This window comes from Leptonychotes weddellii, chromosome 5 (genome assembly GCF_054177405.1).
Source record: "Leptonychotes weddellii isolate Sample4059 chromosome 5, ASM5417740v2, whole genome shotgun sequence".
Taxonomy (NCBI): domain Eukaryota; kingdom Metazoa; phylum Chordata; class Mammalia; order Carnivora; family Phocidae; genus Leptonychotes; species Leptonychotes weddellii.
In genome coordinates, this window is record NC_138373.1 from 78,145,317 (window position 1) to 78,164,902 (window position 19,586).

The 19,586-nt window shown below is 42.9% G+C and overlaps 2 protein-coding genes across 5 annotated transcripts in view; one reads left to right on the top strand and one right to left on the bottom strand.

The window, feature by feature from the left end:
* Positions 1-116: 116 nt before the first annotated feature.
* On the bottom strand, positions 117-18,235 carry ARHGDIB (Rho GDP dissociation inhibitor beta). 2 transcript variants are annotated; one of them, XM_081821278.1, is made up of 6 exons: positions 18,100-18,235; positions 9,854-10,037; positions 9,163-9,246; positions 6,470-6,546; positions 3,040-3,103; positions 117-819 (listed from the first exon to the last, which is right to left on the bottom strand). In XM_081821278.1, the coding sequence occupies exons 2-6, from the start codon at positions 10,029-10,031 to the stop codon at positions 620-622; spliced, it is 603 nt and encodes a 200-aa protein (XP_081677404.1). In that variant the 5' UTR covers positions 10,032-10,037; positions 18,100-18,235; the 3' UTR covers positions 117-619. The 2 variants fall into 2 exon arrangements, with proteins under 2 accessions (XP_081677404.1, XP_081677405.1); XM_081821279.1 differs by lacking the exon at positions 18,100-18,235 and adding an exon at positions 13,706-13,724.
* The window catches only part of PDE6H (phosphodiesterase 6H), a 23,630-nt gene continuing 20,203 nt past the window's right edge, over positions 16,160-19,586 (top strand). The window contains exon 1 of one of the 3 annotated variants that reach the window (XM_031028639.2): positions 16,160-16,576. In XM_031028639.2, coding sequence (XP_030884499.2) covers positions 16,530-16,576 — 47 coding nt within the window. In that variant the 5' untranslated portion in view covers positions 16,160-16,529. Of the gene's footprint in view, positions 16,577-18,231; positions 18,313-19,586 lie in introns of those variants that run through there. The other 2 variants (XM_081821281.1, XM_081821282.1) reach the window with 2 other exon arrangements.

Sequence of the window (19,586 nt, forward strand, 5' to 3'; positions counted from 1 at the left end):
GTAAATACCTTTTCTACTGTGTCCAGCCCACATGCCCTCTGAGGAAACTAACAAATGTAAACAATTTAGTTATCATATTTGTTTGAAGGAAGAAAGCAGGGAAATGAGGGTCTCAGTTGGATCATTTAATTGTTTTATTTACTCTCTTGTGCTGTTTACAGTCTCCCAGAAAAGAAGAACCTCAACTGGTAGGGAATGTGATTAGGGACCTTCACTGAGCCAGCAGCAACCACAGAAGAATCCAGGGATGGGAATGAGCTACTGGAACCCAAGGCAAAAGGACTGTTGGTGGTGGTTTGCCAATTTCCTGGCCTCTAGTTGCTCAAATGGGAAACATAGAAGGAAACATTAAATGACTGGGTATTGAAATGAACAATTTTGAAGTTCTGGCCATGATGCGGGACCAGAAGAAATGCGCTGGATTAAAGCCTGGGTTTTAAGCATGTCGTGCTTAGGGAACACTTTGAGAGACATTGTGGGATAAGATGTGTGGATAACAGAATGTGGGGAGCATTGGGGAAGGGATCCAGCTGTGAACATGGAGGAGGGACAAGGTGGTGAACATGACTGAGAGGGTACTTCTGGGTGGCAAGGTAGGGAAAGGGATGGGCAGATGCACTCATTCTGTCCACTCCTTCTTAATGGACAGGTTCCACTCCCAGGTAAGGTGGTCGTGCTTGTCATCGTCGGTGAAGAAGGACTTGTTGTGGTAAGTGCCTCGGGCCAGCATGCCCTTGGGAGCCTCCTCAGTTGGAGTCAGGAACTCATACTCCTCTGGCCGAGGCCCATAGCTGCCAACCATAAACGTTGCTTTGTCCACTAGGAAGAATGACAAGGTCATTAGGGTAAGCATTTGACAGAGGAAAAGCAAAGACAGAAAACTGGAAAATTTGGAGCACAGCCTACAGTGACCAAAACCAAAAGCCATAGTTTCCAAGCCTGGGTAAACATCACATTTACCTGGGCATCTTTTTTTTTTTTTTTTTTTAACCTTTAAAATATATATATTTTTAATTGGAGTGCCTTATAATAATACAGTTTCACTATCAGAGACTATGGATCAGTAATCTGCTATGGGCAGTGTCAAGAATCAGTGTTTTTATTTTATTTTATTATTTATTTATTTAAGATTTTTATTTATTTATTTGAAAGAGTGTGAGCAAGAAAGACCACAAGCAGGGGGAGGGTCAGAGGGAGAGGGAGAAGCAGACTCCTCACTGAGCAGGGAGCCGGATACAGGGGTTTGATCCTAGGACTCTGGGGATCATGACCTGAGCTGAAGGCAGGAGCTTAACCGACTGGGCCACCCAGGCACTCCAAGAATCAATGCTTTTAAAAAACCTCACAGCTGATGCTGTCAGAAAAGTTGGGAAATCAGCACCTTAAATCTACGGGGATCAAGACTCTTATAGAGATGTAACAGGTTATACCATTAAAAAAGTCCTTCATTAATTGAGACCCGAGTTCTGGTCTTGGCTCTGCAACCACTCACGTCATATGACATTTCTGGGCCTCTATTTCTTTCTTTATATAATGAACTTCAAGGATTTTCTATCTACAAACTATTATCCTATGAACATATCCATTGTGGGAGGTAAGGTAACAACAGCTGGTGATCAGAATGAACAGAACTCATGGATGGAAGACTTGGATGGAAAGGGAGAACCAATACTTCGGTAAAAAAAAAAAAAGTGAAGAACTGGAACAAATGTTGAAAAGAGCCAACCAAAATTATTAATAGGTGAATAACTGGGACATATATTAAGAAAAAGAGGGCATTAGAAAGTATAACTAAAGGTAGGCAGGCAGATAGGCAGGCAATGTGTAGTTAGCTGTTAAGTGTTATGAATAAGTTTGGAGAAACAGCTACAGACATATCATCGTCCTCTTGCCTAAGTGAGGCAACATAGACTCTAGACCCAAGGGAAAATAGGAAGTTGAACTATTTTTTTTCATGAGACTTGGTCCTGGAAAGACCAGTTAAGATCTTCCAGGTCAACAGCCTTCTGTGGGATCTGAGTAATTGAATGGTCGTCCAAGTCATGCAAATTTGTCAAACGATTTCCCCTCGAATCCTTTGTTTAATTTGGGGGAACTGACCTGTGCCTTACTGTTTCCCACCCCTGGAAGAAGAGAGCCCCCGAGGCAAAAGGGAACTGTACAAGTATTTCCATCACCTTTCCAATTTTCATTTCTCCCTGCCCATAATAATGGAAGGAAACTGAAGGCAGTTCCCCAAGGCACGTACAGTTTAGGTACAACTTTTCAAGAGCAACGGCAGCTCAAATAGTGTTGTATTGTGTCTCAATCACAGCTTTTCCTAATTCTAGAAAGAATTCCATTTCTTTGTTTTAAAAATTAAGGGCTGCCCCCTGCTTCCCCATCCCCACTCCACACCTGCCCACACGCTACTTACAACTCCCATTCCCAAAAAAACCACACTTGCCGCTGGATAGAACCTTCCAGTCTTGGATTTCTCTGACACTTAAGTTTATACCTCTGAAGTGCTTTTTTTTGCCTCCGTTTTTATTCAAAGTTATCTTTTTTTTTTTTTTTAAAGATTTTATTTATTTATTTGACACACAGAGAGAAAGAGACAGCTAGGGAGGGAACACAAGCAGGGGGAGTGGGAGAGGGAGAAGCAGGCTTCCCGCTGAGCAGGGAGCCCGATGCGGGGCTCGATCCCAGGACCCTGGGATCATGACCTGAGCCGAAGGCAGACGCTTAACGACTGAGCCACCCAGGCGCCCCATATTCAAACTTATCTTGGTTACTCTTCCCCCTTGTGAATAATAAACTTAAATCACAGAAGCCAAATGCTGAAGGTTAGTCCTTGACCTAGTCTAAACTAGATCTCTGAATGTAGGCCTTGCCATTAATGTCTAGGTCAGAGGTGTATGTGTGCTCTTTCCTAGGGAGAGTGTCCACAGCTTTTTGTCAGATTCTTAAATGAGTCTATGACTAAAATTGTTGATAAGCAGAAGTTCAAGTATCAGTGGGGAGCAGAGTTTGGGACAGTGTGAAGTGTGGGTCCCTTACCTTTCACCCCAGTCCGGTAGGTATGCTGAACATATTTCAGGCCCGACACAATATCCCTGTTCACCTGTAGGTGGGAAGGATCCAAGCAATTCAGATTAAAAGCAGCCTTTCATTTTCCCTTATCCTTCATGCTTATCCTATCTAGCTGAGTCTCCTTTGAGTTCTTCTTTGAGGATGAAAGAAGGTTAAGATTTAATTCAGAATAAGTATTATCATTTAGTGTGGGTGGCGAGGCAGAGATTAGAAAGAGGCGATCGTAAGATTCAACATTGCCAACCTGGTTTTAATCATCGAATACTGTGCTGTTCGGTTGGGGGCAGTGCTACTTAAGTAAAACACTGTCTCAATGTTCTTCATTACATTTCGCCTTCCTCTAAAGGTCCAAAGAATGGTCTTGAGCTCCCCCTGCCTGAAACTATTGGCCAGAAGACAGTCCTTGTCTTAGGAAAGGCTACAAAGGTGCCAATGGAAATTGTTATGTGAGGACCTGAAAACCCTAACCTCAGAAATGATCCACCTAGCATGAAAAACAAACAACAAGGAGAAAAGCTGTCATGGAAAATCAATCAGGTCTGGAAGAGGGTTGTGCCCGTAACGTCGCTGAGATTGGAGTCTGAAGATGAGGAGCTTCTGCCCCACAGAAACATCCTCCCCGCATAAAAATAATGGGCGAAATCCACTTGTGTCTGGCAAGCACTGTGGAGGTCTCTTCTTTTCAGATGTTGTCTGAGATGTCACCACTTCCCCAAGCCTTTCAAAGCAAGGTCACTAAAGCGGGATGAAAATATACACAGCCCAAGCACTTTGTTTTTCCATGATTCATTTTGCCTAGGCCTGACCTGCGCTGTCCATTAGTTTTCTTCAGGGCTCGTGTTTATACAATCAAAGCGAACGTTGCGTCAGTAGTTGGACAGCCTGCTGAATTGTTCGCCAAGATGAAGAATGAAAGCATCTTCACATAATTTCGCCCCATGGTAATTATGGCTGCCTTTTTGTTTTGGACAGAGTGATTAAACCCATTTATCAGTGCGACATTCTGCTGTGTGGGCGACGAGGAGTCACAGCTGTGAACACCACCAGCTTAGGTTTCAGACTGTCACTCGGTAAAATCTATGGTATGGATCTATCAAAAGCAGACAGAATGCAAACAGCCTCATGGAAGAAATTGTGCGAAAATGACACCCGAACTTTCTGATTACTCTGCCAGATGTGGCTCATGCAAGTAGAAAAAAGTGAATGCCTTTTTCTGGAAGTCTCTAAGCTCGTCCTTTGGGCCTCGTGGGAGATGTGGTCTGGTGGCAAAAAGTCTGAAAAACGGGAATGGTGAGTGCTGCTCAGCAATAAGGACTTCAAATCAGAGTCCCTTGTTTTTTCTACTGCTCCACAGAGGGTTCATTTTATTTATTTATTTATTTTTTAGAGAAGGGGGAGGGGCCGAGGGAGAGGGAGAGAAGCTTAAGCATGCTCCATGCCCAGCCTGGGGCCCAACGTGGGGCTCGGCCTCAGGACCCTGAGATCCTGACCTGAGCTGAAATCAAGAGTGGGATGCTTAACCAACTGAGCCACCCAGTGCCCTGAGGGTTCATTTAATATAAATATGTTTGAGATGGGTAAGAGAAAAATATGAATATTCATCATATTCTCTTCCTCCATCTGCACGCTTCTCCCCGTCACTCCCCCTCACCCCAGGAGGAAAAAACCTGGGTGACATGAGAGCTGTGAAAGTCAAAGATACTACATTTCCTTGGGAGGCAGAAGGAAAAGGCGAAGAAACTAAAGGAACCATCCCAAACCAGGTTTTGGAGAGAGCCATGACGCTCTCTCCAAAAGCAGGGGGGTGGGGAGCGGGGTGTTGGAGAAAGAGAAGAACACGGAGTGCAATTAAGAGAGAGATAACGCAAGAGGATTTTAGGATCTGTTGCTGGTGTTATAAATGCAAACTTTCTTGGGTATTTTTCAACAGATGTCAGTAAAGATTTAAATTGCTTCTCAGTTATTTACAGTTTTGAGCTGGTGCTTCTTCTGATGGTAGCTCCATGCTGGGACAGGTTGGTTAAACTTTGTGTGGGTTATATAGAGAGAGTGGTTTTTCTCTTATTTGAGAAAATGCTAAGTGTCTGCAGCAGATGGGACTTGAAAACCCCTTTCTGTGCCCCCGTCCTCCAGCACCCTAATGTGTAACACTGACCGCTTGCTACATTCTCTTTGGCCTTCCCACCCATAGCTGAAGCCCATGCCCCAGACCTTTCCTTCTGATCTTATTCCCATCAATATTTACTTGTCCTGTTTCATTTGGTTTCAACTGGCTTACTAAATTGATAAATTAAGGTAGTAGTTTTAATGATTAAAAATTAAGCCAGTGTGTAACCCATTCTAAGCATATTGGGATACAATGCCTTGGATATAATTCTAGGCATATTTGGATGTGATATCAAACTCTTAGGTGCTTCGATAATAAATAATACTATAGGAAATAAGCAAGTGAGCCATAGCTCAGTGCATATTATAGAGTAGGCATCAACAACTATTTTCAGAATGAAATTATTTTGAGGCATATTTATATGTGGAACACAGGGATTGTTCCTAGACCCTGAATTCATCCTGCACTGGGGCGTAAGAAGAGCTCAGTGTGCAAACACAGAGGGCAGATGGGGTCTTCCTTGGTGGCCTTGAAGGGCCCTGCCCTGCAGGATATGGCTGAGAAGGGCAACCAAAGCAAATATAAGCAATTAAGAGCAAACAGTACATTTCTGACTTACTTGGTTTCAGCCAAGATTATTTTTCTTTTTGCTTTTGGCCGATCATTGGTGTATGTGTCTATTCATTATGTCAATTTATCTCCTGTTTAGTCTTGCTCTTTCATATTTGCTTGCTCCACAACTATCATTGTAATTTCCAGTTATTTACCAAGGTCCACACTCCCTGGATTTATATAATCATTGAGCAATTAGAACTGAGGCTCTATCTGTTCCATTTTTTACTATTAATCGATTCATTCATGTATCGATGTCTCAATACATATTCACTAAATATCATTTACAAAGTTTTGTGTAAAATGTTGGAAAGAAGAGATATATAATCTCTCCCTTTCTCAGGGTGCTTGGACTGTACAGGGAAGAAATGGCAAAACTGGTACAATATAAAGCAGGGTGTGCTTCATGGTTGGGAGCATTCGGAGTTCACAGAGGGGTCCTGTTGGTTAAGTGATCAACGGAGAGTTCAGGGAGAGGGTCCTGGTAGGGAAAAGGTGGGAAGCAGGGGTGGGCCTCAACAGGTAGAGCTCAGAGTTGGGGAGAGACAGTCCAGATCCAGGGGGGAAAAAAAAGAAACAAAAAACTATGACAACATGGTAATGCAAGATGATTTTTTTCTTTCTCTGATTATAGGAAGAATGTAGACTTTATGAAAACATACAGGGCAAGATACTTACTTTGAAGTGAATTTTGACTCTGTATTCAACACCTTCCTTTAGCACAAAAGTTTCTTTTTTGAGGGCTTCAAGATCTCCTGTAGAAGTGGATTTAGAGAGAGTTTATTCTCCTCAGAAGGAGAAATACAAGGAGATGAATGGAGTTTAAACTCCAGAGCAGTTTGCTGGGGCCGTCAGAATAACATGGTCCACATGGCCTTCAGTTCGAAGAATATTTGAGATCACACACACACACACACACACACACACACTTGAAATGCCTGAAATCTTACAGCTAGATATGAGAATAATGTGATAGTGCTTTCTCCCCCAAATTTGATGACACCCCTAAAATATACAAGATATGATCAGCAATGAACTATGTATGATAATGCCTTTTTTTTTTTAAGTAGGCTTCATGCCCAAAGTGGGGCTTGAACTCATGACCTCATGATCGAGGGATGCATGCTCTACCACTGAGCCAACCAGCTGCCCCGACAATGTCTTTTCTAATTGTTAATAATAAAAACAAGTTTTAATTAGCCATCCTAGAGGAAAATCTGAATTATCTTTCTATTTTCTCTACTGAAAATGATATTACATAAGTGGCCAAACAAAAAGATGATTAAAGAATGTGTCCCTACCCCTCAAATAAATTAATAAGAAAAATATTATGTAAGAGCACCAGCTATTTGTTTTCGTAGATTTGGTGATGTTTGTGACATTTTCTAGCTTTAAAAAATTTACTTGTTTTGGCTCCCTTTTATCATTCTAGATATATATTCTCATATTCACTTTTGTACTTACTTTTGCATTTGCATTTGTAATCTCATATTAGTTTTCTTAAGGAAAGTCACTTAAGTGATAAAAGCTTTGGGCCCCATAAAACCAGGATCTGACTCTAATTCCTGTACTCTGGTTAGAGAGGTAATCACTCTCTGTTCTTTTCCCAGTGTGGTCCTGTATCATTTGACATTCAGGGGTAAATGTATGTGTATGTGTGTCTATGTGTGTATGTGTGTGTTTTGTATAGCTCTGGGCATGTGCTTCATATCATATATATATGTATGCAAGTATATATATATATTCATGCACACACTATGTGTATGTAGTATGTATACAATATACTTATATTTTGTATATATACTATATATTATGTGTATTATATACCTATATTACTTGTATATAATACATATACTATATATTTTGTATATAACTATGTGTATTATATGTATATATAATGTATAGATATGTATATATGCATATAGTATGTACATATATTATACATATATAATATATACTATATATTTTGTACACATAATATATATATTATGTGTATTATATGTGTGTGTGTGTGTGTACTGGGATTCACCTCAGTAGCTTCTTGAAAACCAAATTTGGGCATCCCGATGCTGGGAAAGTGAAAGAGACTGAGTTTTCCCTGCGATGTGGTCAGGCCCTTAGATTTCCTTAGTGCTAAATCAGACCTCATCTCACAAACTGACGGTTGTACCTGCTAGCATTACACAATTTCACACAGGAAGAGGCCTGAGTCCTGGTGAGAAAAAGAAAGAGAGAAAGGGAGAGAGAGATTCTCCTAGAGAGGTGCTAGAATGTGGAGGTAGGTGAATTTTTGTCTGCTGTAATGGTTTCAGTTGAAGGGGAAGTGTGTCTTCTCAGCCTCGGATTTCCTCCTTCAGACAAATAAGGTCATATAAGGTAAAGAGTGGATATGTACTGTGAGAGAGGAATCACCTAGCTGCTGAGCCTACTGTTCTGGAGTCAGGCTTTGCTCTGTCTCATGAGTCCACCTTTTGAATCTGGGAATAATTTTCTCCCGGCTCCGTGGGCCTTCCCTCATTCCTCTCAGATGCACATTTCTCCCATAATACCCACCTTCTCAGCCTCTCTATCTCCTCAAGATTTAAGTGTCAGGAAAGGACTTGACCATTGTCACAATAAGAGGAAAGGAAATAACATCCTAATCTGTACGTCTCTAGTGGGGGAAGTCGCTTATACAAGAATCAGAGCTTTAAGCTAAAATAGTACGTATTTAACAGTGGCATTCCCAGCACTAATTAAAAGATTTTAGATGGCTTCTTGCCTTCACGGAAGTTCTCTAGTTGATATACGGTCAATTTTCTCTGATGTTTAGATTGTATAAAGATTACATGTTAGAAGCATTCAGCTTGCTTTGTAATATTTCCATCATCAGTCTTTTTATTTTTTTAAAGATTTTATTTATTTGAGAGAGAGAGAGCATGAAAGGAGGTAGGGTCAGAGGGAGAAGCAGGCTCCCCGCTGAGCAGGGAGCCCGATGCGGGACTCAATCCTGGGGCTCCAGGATCATGACCTGAGCCAAAAGCAGACGCTTAACCAATTGAGCCACCCACGTGCCCCCATCATGTCTTTTCACATGAATAGTAATTCCCTTGCTGCTGTGTGAAGATAAAAATCTGAAGTAAATATGACGATACAAGTAAATAGATCCAATACTTAGGACTGCACCTTCTTCAATTAAACAGAGACCGAGATTGGGCTTTTCACTGAGCGACTGTGTATCCTGAGAGCAACGATTTGTGAACTGGTCCCAGCATACATGTGTCTGGGATTCACCTTACTGGCGCTTCCTTTTGCTGGGAGAGGGGACAGAGACTAAGTTTTCCCCGTGATATCACTAGGCCCCTTGGGACAGAACAGATGTGTCCACTTACCAGTGAGGTCCATGGTGATTGGTCCTGGGGCACTCTCACACACCAGGGTAAGCCGGGTAACCGTGACATTGGGGGCTGTCGGGTCTGCAGGATTCAAAAGAGAACATAAGCCTAGGGCAGAGACACGTGTGTGCAGTGTGTGTACATTTCAAGTCGGAGAGAGGGAACATAAGAAGAGTGGTATCTCTGTCTGGAGTGGCAATAGAAAGGCAAGTGGCAGGTTCCCCATGTTGGGCTCAATGGCCTTATAAATTAGAGCAGTGCTATTTCTGCTTCAGGCACTTGGAGGTCCACCTTAGTTGTCAACAGCAAACATTTCCTGGGTGGCTGTGGGCAAGTTCCTGCTAGGTAGGAACTGTCCCTGTCTACCTTATTCTGCCATTGTGTCTGTGGAAGAGATGGAGTATTAGGTAAGGAAGGAGTGAGAAAGAGAAAGAGGAGAAGGAGAGAAAATGTGAGAGATGGAGAGAATACAGTTCTAAGTGGTAGTCGGGGGTTCTTTCTAATTCCTCCGCATGTGTACTTTTTGCCTATTTCAATGCTGACTTGCACTTTATCTCCAAAGAAGACTTCATCCTACGGTCTTTAACTTTATGCAGCACATATAGACTGTGCCTCACTCGCTTAGCTCTGACAACACGTGGTCTCTTTCTTCTACACCTGCCCCCCATCCCGCTCCACACACACACACCTGCCACCACAGGGCCGTCCCCCAGGAGTGTTTTCTTGTACTTGATCAGACTTTCGTCATCTTTGTCCATCTCCTGTAGCTCTTTCAGAGACTTCTGGGGTGGAGGCTTGTAATTGAGCTTGCTGTCCAGCTCATCGACATCCTCTTCCAGGTGTGTTTCTGGGTCCTTTTCAGTCATTTTGATCTATTTCAGAGAGAGGGAGAGAGAATGATAGTCCATTAGCCAAAAGTCAATGGATATGAACAAGTTTGCGGGGCTGCTGGTAACACCATCCTTGCCCTCATGGACTTCTGTAATCATCAGTGATTTTCCAGGATATTTTTTCCTAATCTCATCTCATTATTTTTTTTATGCAATAAGCAGAGAATGCCTTTGGTCTTTTCTCTGAACTTCTTGAATTTCTCTGTACCATGGCAAATGTCTCCTATTCACCGAATAAAGCTGACCAGAGAGAAATAGCTGATTTGTGAATAATGTCCAAGTGAAACAACATAACACAAGCAGTCCCAAATAATGAGCAGATAGCCCCAGTTCAAACAATTATAGGAATAACTGCAGTCCTCTTAATCCAGCCACTCCTCTAGTGTCCAAGCTCTTAGCATCGTACAATCTTTGACCCCCTGTGTTTTGAAACCATCGCTTGTTGTTTGTACGGTCAAAGAAACGGTTGGCTTCTTCCCATTAATTGAATCTTTCCCTGAAATCCTGCGATACTTCAAAGGTAAGTCGTGCAACATTGTAACACCTGCCTAAGTTGTCTGAATGGTTCCCATCCAGCACTGCTAATAACTCCCTGAGGGCAGCAAGTACCAGGTTCTGTGCTTCTCTTGAATCTCCCATGATAATCGAATAATTTAAGCATTTTATAAACCCCCCTGGTTTGACTTATTTGGCTCTGTATCTAAAGATCTTCTGTTCTTTTGAAATGGCATAAAATAACAAAAGACTCTTTAAATTCCTCCAGAAAAAATGTGAAGGATTAGCATGTCTTTATTTTACCTTTACCTTCCATTGATCTCCCTTTTCTGGATCCCCTTCCCTTTTAGTGTCTTCCTCCTCTTGCCAGATGACTAGTGATGTTATTCTCTAAGGCCTCACCTCGGTATACCCAGGAGTCTGTCTTCTTCCCTCATCATCTACGTTTACTTGTTATGTGTTAAACTATGGAGGGGAGATTCTAATAAAATGATTCGCACTTAATTGTTAGTGACTGAATAATAGATTTAAAAAATTATTCGTTTTAAGCCGTGTATAGTCAGAGATTTTCAGAGCAGAAAGGAACCCTAGAGGTGAGATATTCCAACCTGTCATGTAATCATTGAGAAAATTGAAACTCAGAGGTTAAGAGAAATGCCCAAATTTCCATAGCTGGATGAACTTCAGTGTCCTTAAATAAATAGGAAGGAGTCTCTACTGGAAGAATTTCAGCCCGTGGCTGGCAGCAATGGAGCTATTTGGGGAAATATGGGTCCTGCAGTCCTCCCTCGAGAGTGTCCTCCCTGCCTGTGGTTAAAGATTACATTGTTCCTAGGTGGTACAACTCTAGACAATATCTAGCACATCTCATCCTGAGTGAGTCTGCAAACCTCTGTCAAGTTCCCCAGGGGGTGAAGCTATCTCTGGCCAAAATTAGCTGTGGTTTTGAGTTTCAGTGTCTCCCTCACTGGCATCAGAAAAGAAAATAATTTGGAAGGGAAGCCAAACAAAAACAACTTTAACAGAAAAAGAAGGAAAAAACAGAGAATAAAAAGAAATGATATCCCTTGGCTCATCGATCCTCTTCTAACAAAATAAGAAGCCAAACACCATGAGCTTGATCAAGTCTGCAAACAGCATTGCAATGCCCAGGTCCACTTCCTGTGCAGGAAGGAAGCATGCAGGCTTGTTCCTATGGCAACTCTTTCCTCAGCTGAAGACTCAGCACCACTCATAGCTGAGCCTCTCGAGACAGCATAATAGATATCGTGACCAGCTCAACTCATATTCCAAATAACACTCAGGGAAAGTGAATGAACTGGTTGGAAAAATAATGAAGGATGCAGTGGTTGGAGATTGTAGGTTGTGGGTAGCTTGAGGACAATCATTAAGGGGCAGATGAAGAGCAACCCAGATGAGATTAATCAGAAGAGAGAGGTTCTCCTCTGGTGACACCCAGGAACCGGTGTGCCTGGGTGACTTGGTCAGTTAAGTGTCTGATTCTTGGTTTTGGCTCAGGTCATGATCTCAGGGTCCTGGGATCGAGCCCTGCATCCGGCTCCACACTCAGTGCAGAGTCTCCATCTCCTTGTCTTTCTCCCTCCTCTTCTGTTCCTTCTCCCACTCTCTCTCTCTCAAATAAATAAATAAAATCTTAAAAAAACCAAAAACCATACATCAGGAAGCCTATCTACAGATAAGGATGTCTTGGCCCTCTTGGACAGAACTCTCTGGAATATATCGCTTGGTTCTAACAAGTCATCTGCTTGAAGTCTGACCATCAGAAGATAACACCACACCTACCCACTACCTAGCTCAAGGTGATTTCCATACCTGCAGGGAATTGTTATTCTGCACCCTGAGATCTCAATTTTGAAAGGAGAATGAGAGAAAGAGAGAGAGAAAGGGAGAGAAAAAGACAAAGACATGATCTAGGACAGGATTCAATAACATCTGTGTGATCATTGGCAAGTCAATTTCTCAGTCATCTAGATCTTGATATTCTTATTAATAAATCTGAGACTAATCAGCTGTCACGCCCTGAGCAAACGGTTCACCCACTGTGGATCTTATTCTCCTCTTGAGGTTTGGGGGGGGGTTGGAGCAGACCACCTCTAGGTGCTTTTCCTTTCTAAGTTCTCCATCTGTAGATTTGTCTTGCCCTGAGGTCGTGCGTCAGCTGAATTGCAGGCATTCGGTTACCTTATTTCACTTGTGTACAGAAGAGACGTATCCAATCTCTGTTTTATTATCTCAAGTTTGTGTGAAACACAAAGAAACAGCCTTTTTAATTTCACAGTTCATCTCTGGGGAACCTCAGATTCTGCCAAAGCTTCAGCCATCATGGCTTATAGAGTTTGATAATGATTTCCCAAACTCTATGTGTGTACATATTTAACCGCACCTTATTAGTCCTCTCTCTTTATCCCCCCATTTTACAGTGGGATATGCCTGCGAAAGAGAGAACCGGCATTTTATGGAAATTCTACAGACTACCTTCGAGTATCATCTAAAGAACAACTGGCTTTATTATTGATGATGATAATTATGATAGTTACCATACATAATGCTAAATTCTGTTGCGAGGATTAGCTCATCAGTCCTCACTACAGCCTAGGGGCAGGCATGGTCATCATTCTCTTCTATAGGTTAGGAAACTAAAGCTCAGACAAGTAGCTTGCCGAGGATGACCTATTGTGTAAGGGGCAGAATTACTGTCTGGGCCACCTCGTCTGGCTCACAGGCACTATGCTCTGTTGCTCTAGCTGTCTTTAGTAAGAAGTAAAAATGAAATTATAGAATCCATTAGTTATCTTGGAAATCTATCCGGAGGGTGCGCAGGCAGCAGGAAATGTGCTGTTTGGCAAAACTCTGCCGGCTTTAGCGAGGCAGGGAAGCGTCACATAAAGAGGGTTTCAGGGCCACTCTGCCCCATGTTCCCTTGCACAAGTCCCTGACCCTTTCTGCGCTCCAGTTTTGTCCTCGGCAAAATGAAATCATTGCCTTAGAAGGACCTCTGAGGCCTCTTCCTAATTCAATGACTCGAACGCTCCTTAATTTAAAGAAGCCTCTGAAACAAGAAAAGAGGAAGTGGAGGTGGGGTTGGGGAAGACCCAGGCCATCTGTGTAGAACATTCTGGCTGGCCTTTTCTCACCTTCCTCTGCAGCTCACCCACTGTTCCACAAAAAGCAGAGTTGTTTCATTTGCTTGGAGGTCGTTTTGACGTTGGTTTTTTTACACAGTAAAAGTGAAATGGAGAACAAAGAATTACATGTTTAACAAGGTTAGTCCCATCAGGACCCAAAGCACATAGCGGTTTTGTGTGTGTGCATGTGTGTGTGTGTGTGTGCTTACTGCTCATTATCTTTATCTTCTGCTTCACAGATGCCTCCACAGATGACTTTTCACAGTGAGCCCCTCACACCCTCATGTTTGCTATGCAGCAAAGTAGTGTAAGCTTGGGGTATGCTGAGATAGAAACTTAATTCTCTCAGGCTCAATTAAAATGCCACATTAAATTAGAGCGGTCACTCATGGTGGGACTGCCATAGCACAAATTGGTGGTTTTGCTTGCAAATCCAGTGCATTGTCCAAGACACTGAAAGTGAAATACACTTAAGAATTTGCACCAATCTCAGGATAGAGCCCCCTTGTCTGGTTCATTGATGCAGTTCCAAAGCAGCAGGGGGCAAGGAAAGGTGAAACTCTTGAGTTCAGATGAAACAGATCACCTGGTTAATTCAAAGAAAGGTGATCTTTAAGGCCTACTAGGACCTGGACTTTGAGTTTGGTGGGCCAGAGATTCAAAATGTGGTTCTGCGTTGCCTTATTGCAGGACCTAACTAAGCAAATGATCAGCCTTGCTCAGCCCCAGATTTTCCACCAGTAGTGTGGAAATAATGCTCTTTCTTTATGGGGTTGAAGAGTTGGGGAAACACATGAAAAGCTCTCAGATGATCCTGGCCAATAGTAGGTGTTCAATAAACTACCCGTTCTCTTCCTCCGAACCCTGCCCTGCGGGGCTGTCTGTCATGAGGCACAGCCTCTGTGAAGTGAGGTAGCTGGCTGCTGAGGCACCAAACGCTTTCCCTCGTCTCTGCGGTGTTGACAATGTCCACTCCTTCCATCTTAAAAATAGATTTTGTTTCTTTGAGGAGTACGGAAGACACAAGAAGTTCTGGGAATTGCGAGAACTGTTTATTAACTGAATCAAGCTTAAAATGGGAATGTCACTATTATACTTCTTTAAAAACTTCCTCACGAACAATTTAATTTTAGATTCTATTTATTGCTCCCTTTCCTCATGGAAGCCAGAGTTCACTCTGCGAATGATGAGAAATGACAAAAGACAACAGGCACAACCAGTGGAGAGAATTCCCTTTGGCTCTGGAGCAAAATACTGTGGAGACTGAACTCATGTTCCAAAGTTGCCAGATCATGCCTTTAGATGCACAGGTCATGAATATGAGATAGAAGAGGTGGAGATGACAGAGGGACAGAGAAATATGGAAGCGCCAGAAGTAGGGGGATTTCCATCAGAGAAGCTGATGCAAGCATTAGCTTTCTCTGTCACCCTGTCATGTCCTCTCCCTGCTGACCAGGATACGTGGAGAGTTGGGTCATCCCTGAAGGATGGCCGACATGTCAGAGCCAGTCAAGGATTTGGGTCTGCTTTGCTGCCGGCCTGGTGACTGGGCTTATTTGGGGAATCCAAGTTGATCCCTCGGGACACCAGAAGCTGTCTTGGCTCTGGAGTCCTCTGTGGTTTCTCAGGCTTCCCTAGCAACATGGAGGGATTGGTGCCTCCTGGGCTCCTCAGGGCAGCTCTCCACCATCTTAGCTCTGTGAAGAACATCTGAAATTGCAAAGCTGGATGAGGAGAACCAACTCAGTGCCTGAGAGGACAGTGTCTTGTTAGATACAATAAATATTAAAATCAGTCCAGAGAAGGATACAGATGCGCAGAAGCAGAATTCTTTAACACTTGCCTGGGTGAGAGAAACCATACATTCTTTCTTCCCTGTGTAGTCACAGTATACTCTTCTAACCCAGATTCCTGTGCAAAAGGAGAGAGAACTCGGCGGGGCCATTCATCTCTGCTGAGTGGCTGCCCTGTGAAGTTACCACGCTCGGTATTTCCACAGGTATTTATTTTAAATAATCCTCGACAAAAACTGCATCAAGGAAGTCATTATTAAGCAAAACACTAGACTGCCATAACTCGGTACAGTCACAGAAGTTTTAAATTCAGCACGAAGAGAAGCAAAGACACGATCTGTAACCACGGGTACTGAGAATATCAGCCCCTTTAAGAAAGATCAGGTGCCTTCGTACCAGCTCTGGCTGTGGACACCAGAGTGTGACACGGCCCAGAGCGATTTGGGAAGTGCTCACAGAAGTGATAAACATTGAAGTTGCAGGAACAACATGAGAGCCGTCCCTGGGTATGCCAGTGTGGGCTTTCATCCAGGGCCTCGGACAGCATAACACTGCCTACGGATAAGGACACCCAGATTGTGGGATTAGAGAAAATTTCCCCCACGGGACATTTCCTAAAATGTCCTTCTAAGGCATTGCAGCTGCTGGTTCTTTTTTTTTTTTTTTTTTTTTTTTTGGTGACTTTGAAAGTTTCTACCACCAGGCTTCACCTATAGAAGGCACTCAACAGATGTTGGTTCTCTCTCCCTATCGGCTTTGTTTCTAGTCCCTGGGGCTTCTCTCTTCCTGCTAGCAGAAATTTGTACTATATTTTGCTCCCATTAATTGGCCCAGGCCGATCTTCCCATCCCAATGGCTTTGCTGTGCTGAGCTTCCACTAACAACAGAACCTCAATGTTGCTCCCAGCCTACTTCCCTATGGACAAATTCATGCTCTCCCAAGCAAGGAAGGACTAAATCCCCATCCCTGGAACATGCCGGTCGGCTTTGGTTCAGCTTTAACACAGTCATTCCACACATGCCGGGTCTGTGCATCCTGAATGGAGAAGGAACTCTTCTCTCAGAACTCTGCACATCTCACACAAGAGTAAGATGATCTTATTACTATGCTTGCATCATATCTAGATTTGGGAGGGATGTTTTCTTGTACACTTAGCAAAACAAAGCAATGGCAACGATCCGTGATGTCTCCCTGTGGCCAAACCTCCTGGGCAAGCACAGACCTCTCGCTTTCCCTTGCTTAATCATTCCTGCAGGGAGGCGCCAAGATGCTAATCCTGATTTCAGTGGCTCTCCATGTGAAAGGGGTGACTATGGGAAGGGCCTCTCAGGGAGAGCAGTCTGCCTTCCTGGACCTTGCATGGAAGAATAGCCAGGGCTTGATCAGACCCAGGCCACAAGTAACCCTAAGTCTAGAGTTTAATAACAGACTAGGTTTATAAAACATGCTGACTGGAGCATCCTCTAAAGGGAAGAATTTCAGATCATGCCTAAAGCACTTCTAAGGGTCACCAAATTCAGTCCTTGGCATTTTGAAGGCTTGCGAGGCAGGTATCCTAGCGGGGCTAATTGGATTTTTGTAGAACCTATCTCTTAATAAATTATTTGGTGCCTTCCCTGTTTGCTTTTAGTCCTCTCAGATGTAAAGAGCTATTTTTAGCAACAACAGCAATGATTTTTCTGCCCATCTGAATGCAGGAATTTTATATATATATACTTAAGATTTTTATTTATTTTTCAGAGAAAGAGAGACAGACAGAGAGAGAGAGAGCACAAGCAGGGAGATCAGCAGGCAGAGGGAGAAGCAGACTCCCCACTGAGCAAGGAGCCCAACGTGGGGCTCGATCCCAGGGCCCTGAGATCATGACCTGAGCCGAAGGCAGACACTTAATCGACTGAGCCACCCAGGCATTCCCGACTGCAGGAATTTAATAAGTGGTCTTTGCTAGTGGCAGAAATCGATCCCTCTGTGACCGATGAGTAAATAACAATATGTTCTACCACACCTCCCCCTTGATGGTTAAATCCCATAGTACTTGAAGGGAGGTTTTCATTATGCATTTCTCTTACACCACCAGAAAAATTCTTTAGGGGAAAACAGTTTAATGTTTGACAGCTTTGAGTCTTTATCTTTTTTCTTTTCCATCAGTCTCTTTACATCTACTTAAAAACAGGAAACCACATATCTCCACCCCAGCAGCAACCCCTCAACTACTAGCATGTTCCACACCAGTTTGGGTCCACAGGCTTTTTGCTTCTAAACTTGGCTGGATGCCCACCTCTACCTTGTAGGAAACCCCTCTGGGCACTCCCCAGGAGTTACACTCATAGCCCTTTTCCCAGACACTCAGGATCTCATGGGCTGCAGGGCACACCCCACCCCTCCCTCCCTGAGCTCTCTCTCCTGAGTCATTGCTAAGATTCCCTGCTCTGACTTCCCCTTCTCTGCAAATGGTTGCTACTGCCTCCTTAGTACTTTCTTATCTGTTTCAAAGATAATCTAAAAAAAAAAATAAACTGGAGAGCGTCCTAGCCTAGTTTAGATATCGCCTACATTTCCCTGTGCCCACCTACAGCCTCCCCCCCCATCCCGGAGGCATTTCAACTTACATTCAGTGGCTCACGGCTCTCTGGGGTGCCTCTGTCTCTCACTCTGACTTCTGAGTACTGGCAGTTAGAACAGGAAGGAAGTTAGTGAGGAAAAAAAAAATGTTTTAAACCTACTAGAAGAGGAAACCCTGGGCTGTCTCAAATCCTGTTCCTTTGCGCTGCATATCTCTTGATCAGTCAACTGAACAGTGTTCTTGTCAATTAATGGCACAGGTGGGAGCATGACTGCCCGTGTGAGTGTGAACACGGATGTGCACGAGTGTTCGTGCAAGAGCCTCGAGGCCATAGCCTTTGAGTGTTATGGATCACTGTGTGGGTGTGTGTAGAAAATCAAGCCCTTGCAGTGCATAAGCTTACTGAGGCAAGGAGCTGAAAGCCAGGAGCAATAAATTCGCATCAGCTTTACTTCGTATCACTGACTTCTGCTCCTCTGGGGTCTCTGCCAGCTTTCTTATCCGCCAGATACCTTGAAAGTTTGCTGGCCGCGAATGCAGAGTGCTAAGGAATTATAAATGTTAACTGTATATACTTGGCCCTAAACTTAAAAGATTTGCCCTCAAACGGGTTTTTGGAGTTTTGTTGGTTATAATTTCAAGCTGTAGCTTTGCACCGCAGCACAATCAAATGTCACTTGTTGTAGTTTTCGCTGATTGTTTTAATTTAAAAAAAAAGTGAAGCACTGCTTTCGATTAAAGCTAGGAATGAGGATTATAAAATAGCGTGCAACGTTGTTAATTCACAGTCTTGTAACTCAGAGTTTGTGGTAATTTAACAAGTACTAAAGCGGACTTCTTCCCATATTTAAGGAAATGGTTTGTGAAGTAATTTAAATGGGAACAAATGGCAGAGGCCATATTTAAACCCTTTAAAGGAACAAACAGTTTTTAAGCAGTCAAGCCACATTGTTCCATACACTTCCATAGCTGCTGTCGATAAAAAATGCTTATTTATACTAACATTTCAATATTCAGCATTTACATTGTTTCAGTATGTGTAGAGCTGACTACTTAAGCAAATATACTTGGAGAAACTGACATTTGTTTTGCTGTCATTTAAACGTGCTGCATCTTGTTCCCCTTTTTGTAAACTGATGCCTCCAAATACATCTTATCTTTAGTCACTGGAACTGAAGTAGTTGAGATGATGGTTATTTGGTGGGAGAAAAGAGATTAATCGAGGAAAATATAAAAAGGAAAACAGTATATAATTACAATTAGCAAAAGTTCTGAACACCAAATACAGACTTAGTCTGTAGATTTCAAAATGATATAGATAGAAGATAGCCCTTGAAAGCAACTGGCTGTATTATAAATCGAAGCAAATATTAACCCACATGGAAGAGAGTAAATTTTGTAGCTCAGTACTCGCAAGAGGGGACACATTTCTTCTCTCAGTAACATCTGTGGAGCGCCTTTATTTTTCCAGCTACTGTCCTAGGCCCCAGTGAAACAGCAGTAAACAACAGACAAACTCTCTGCTCTCTTGTG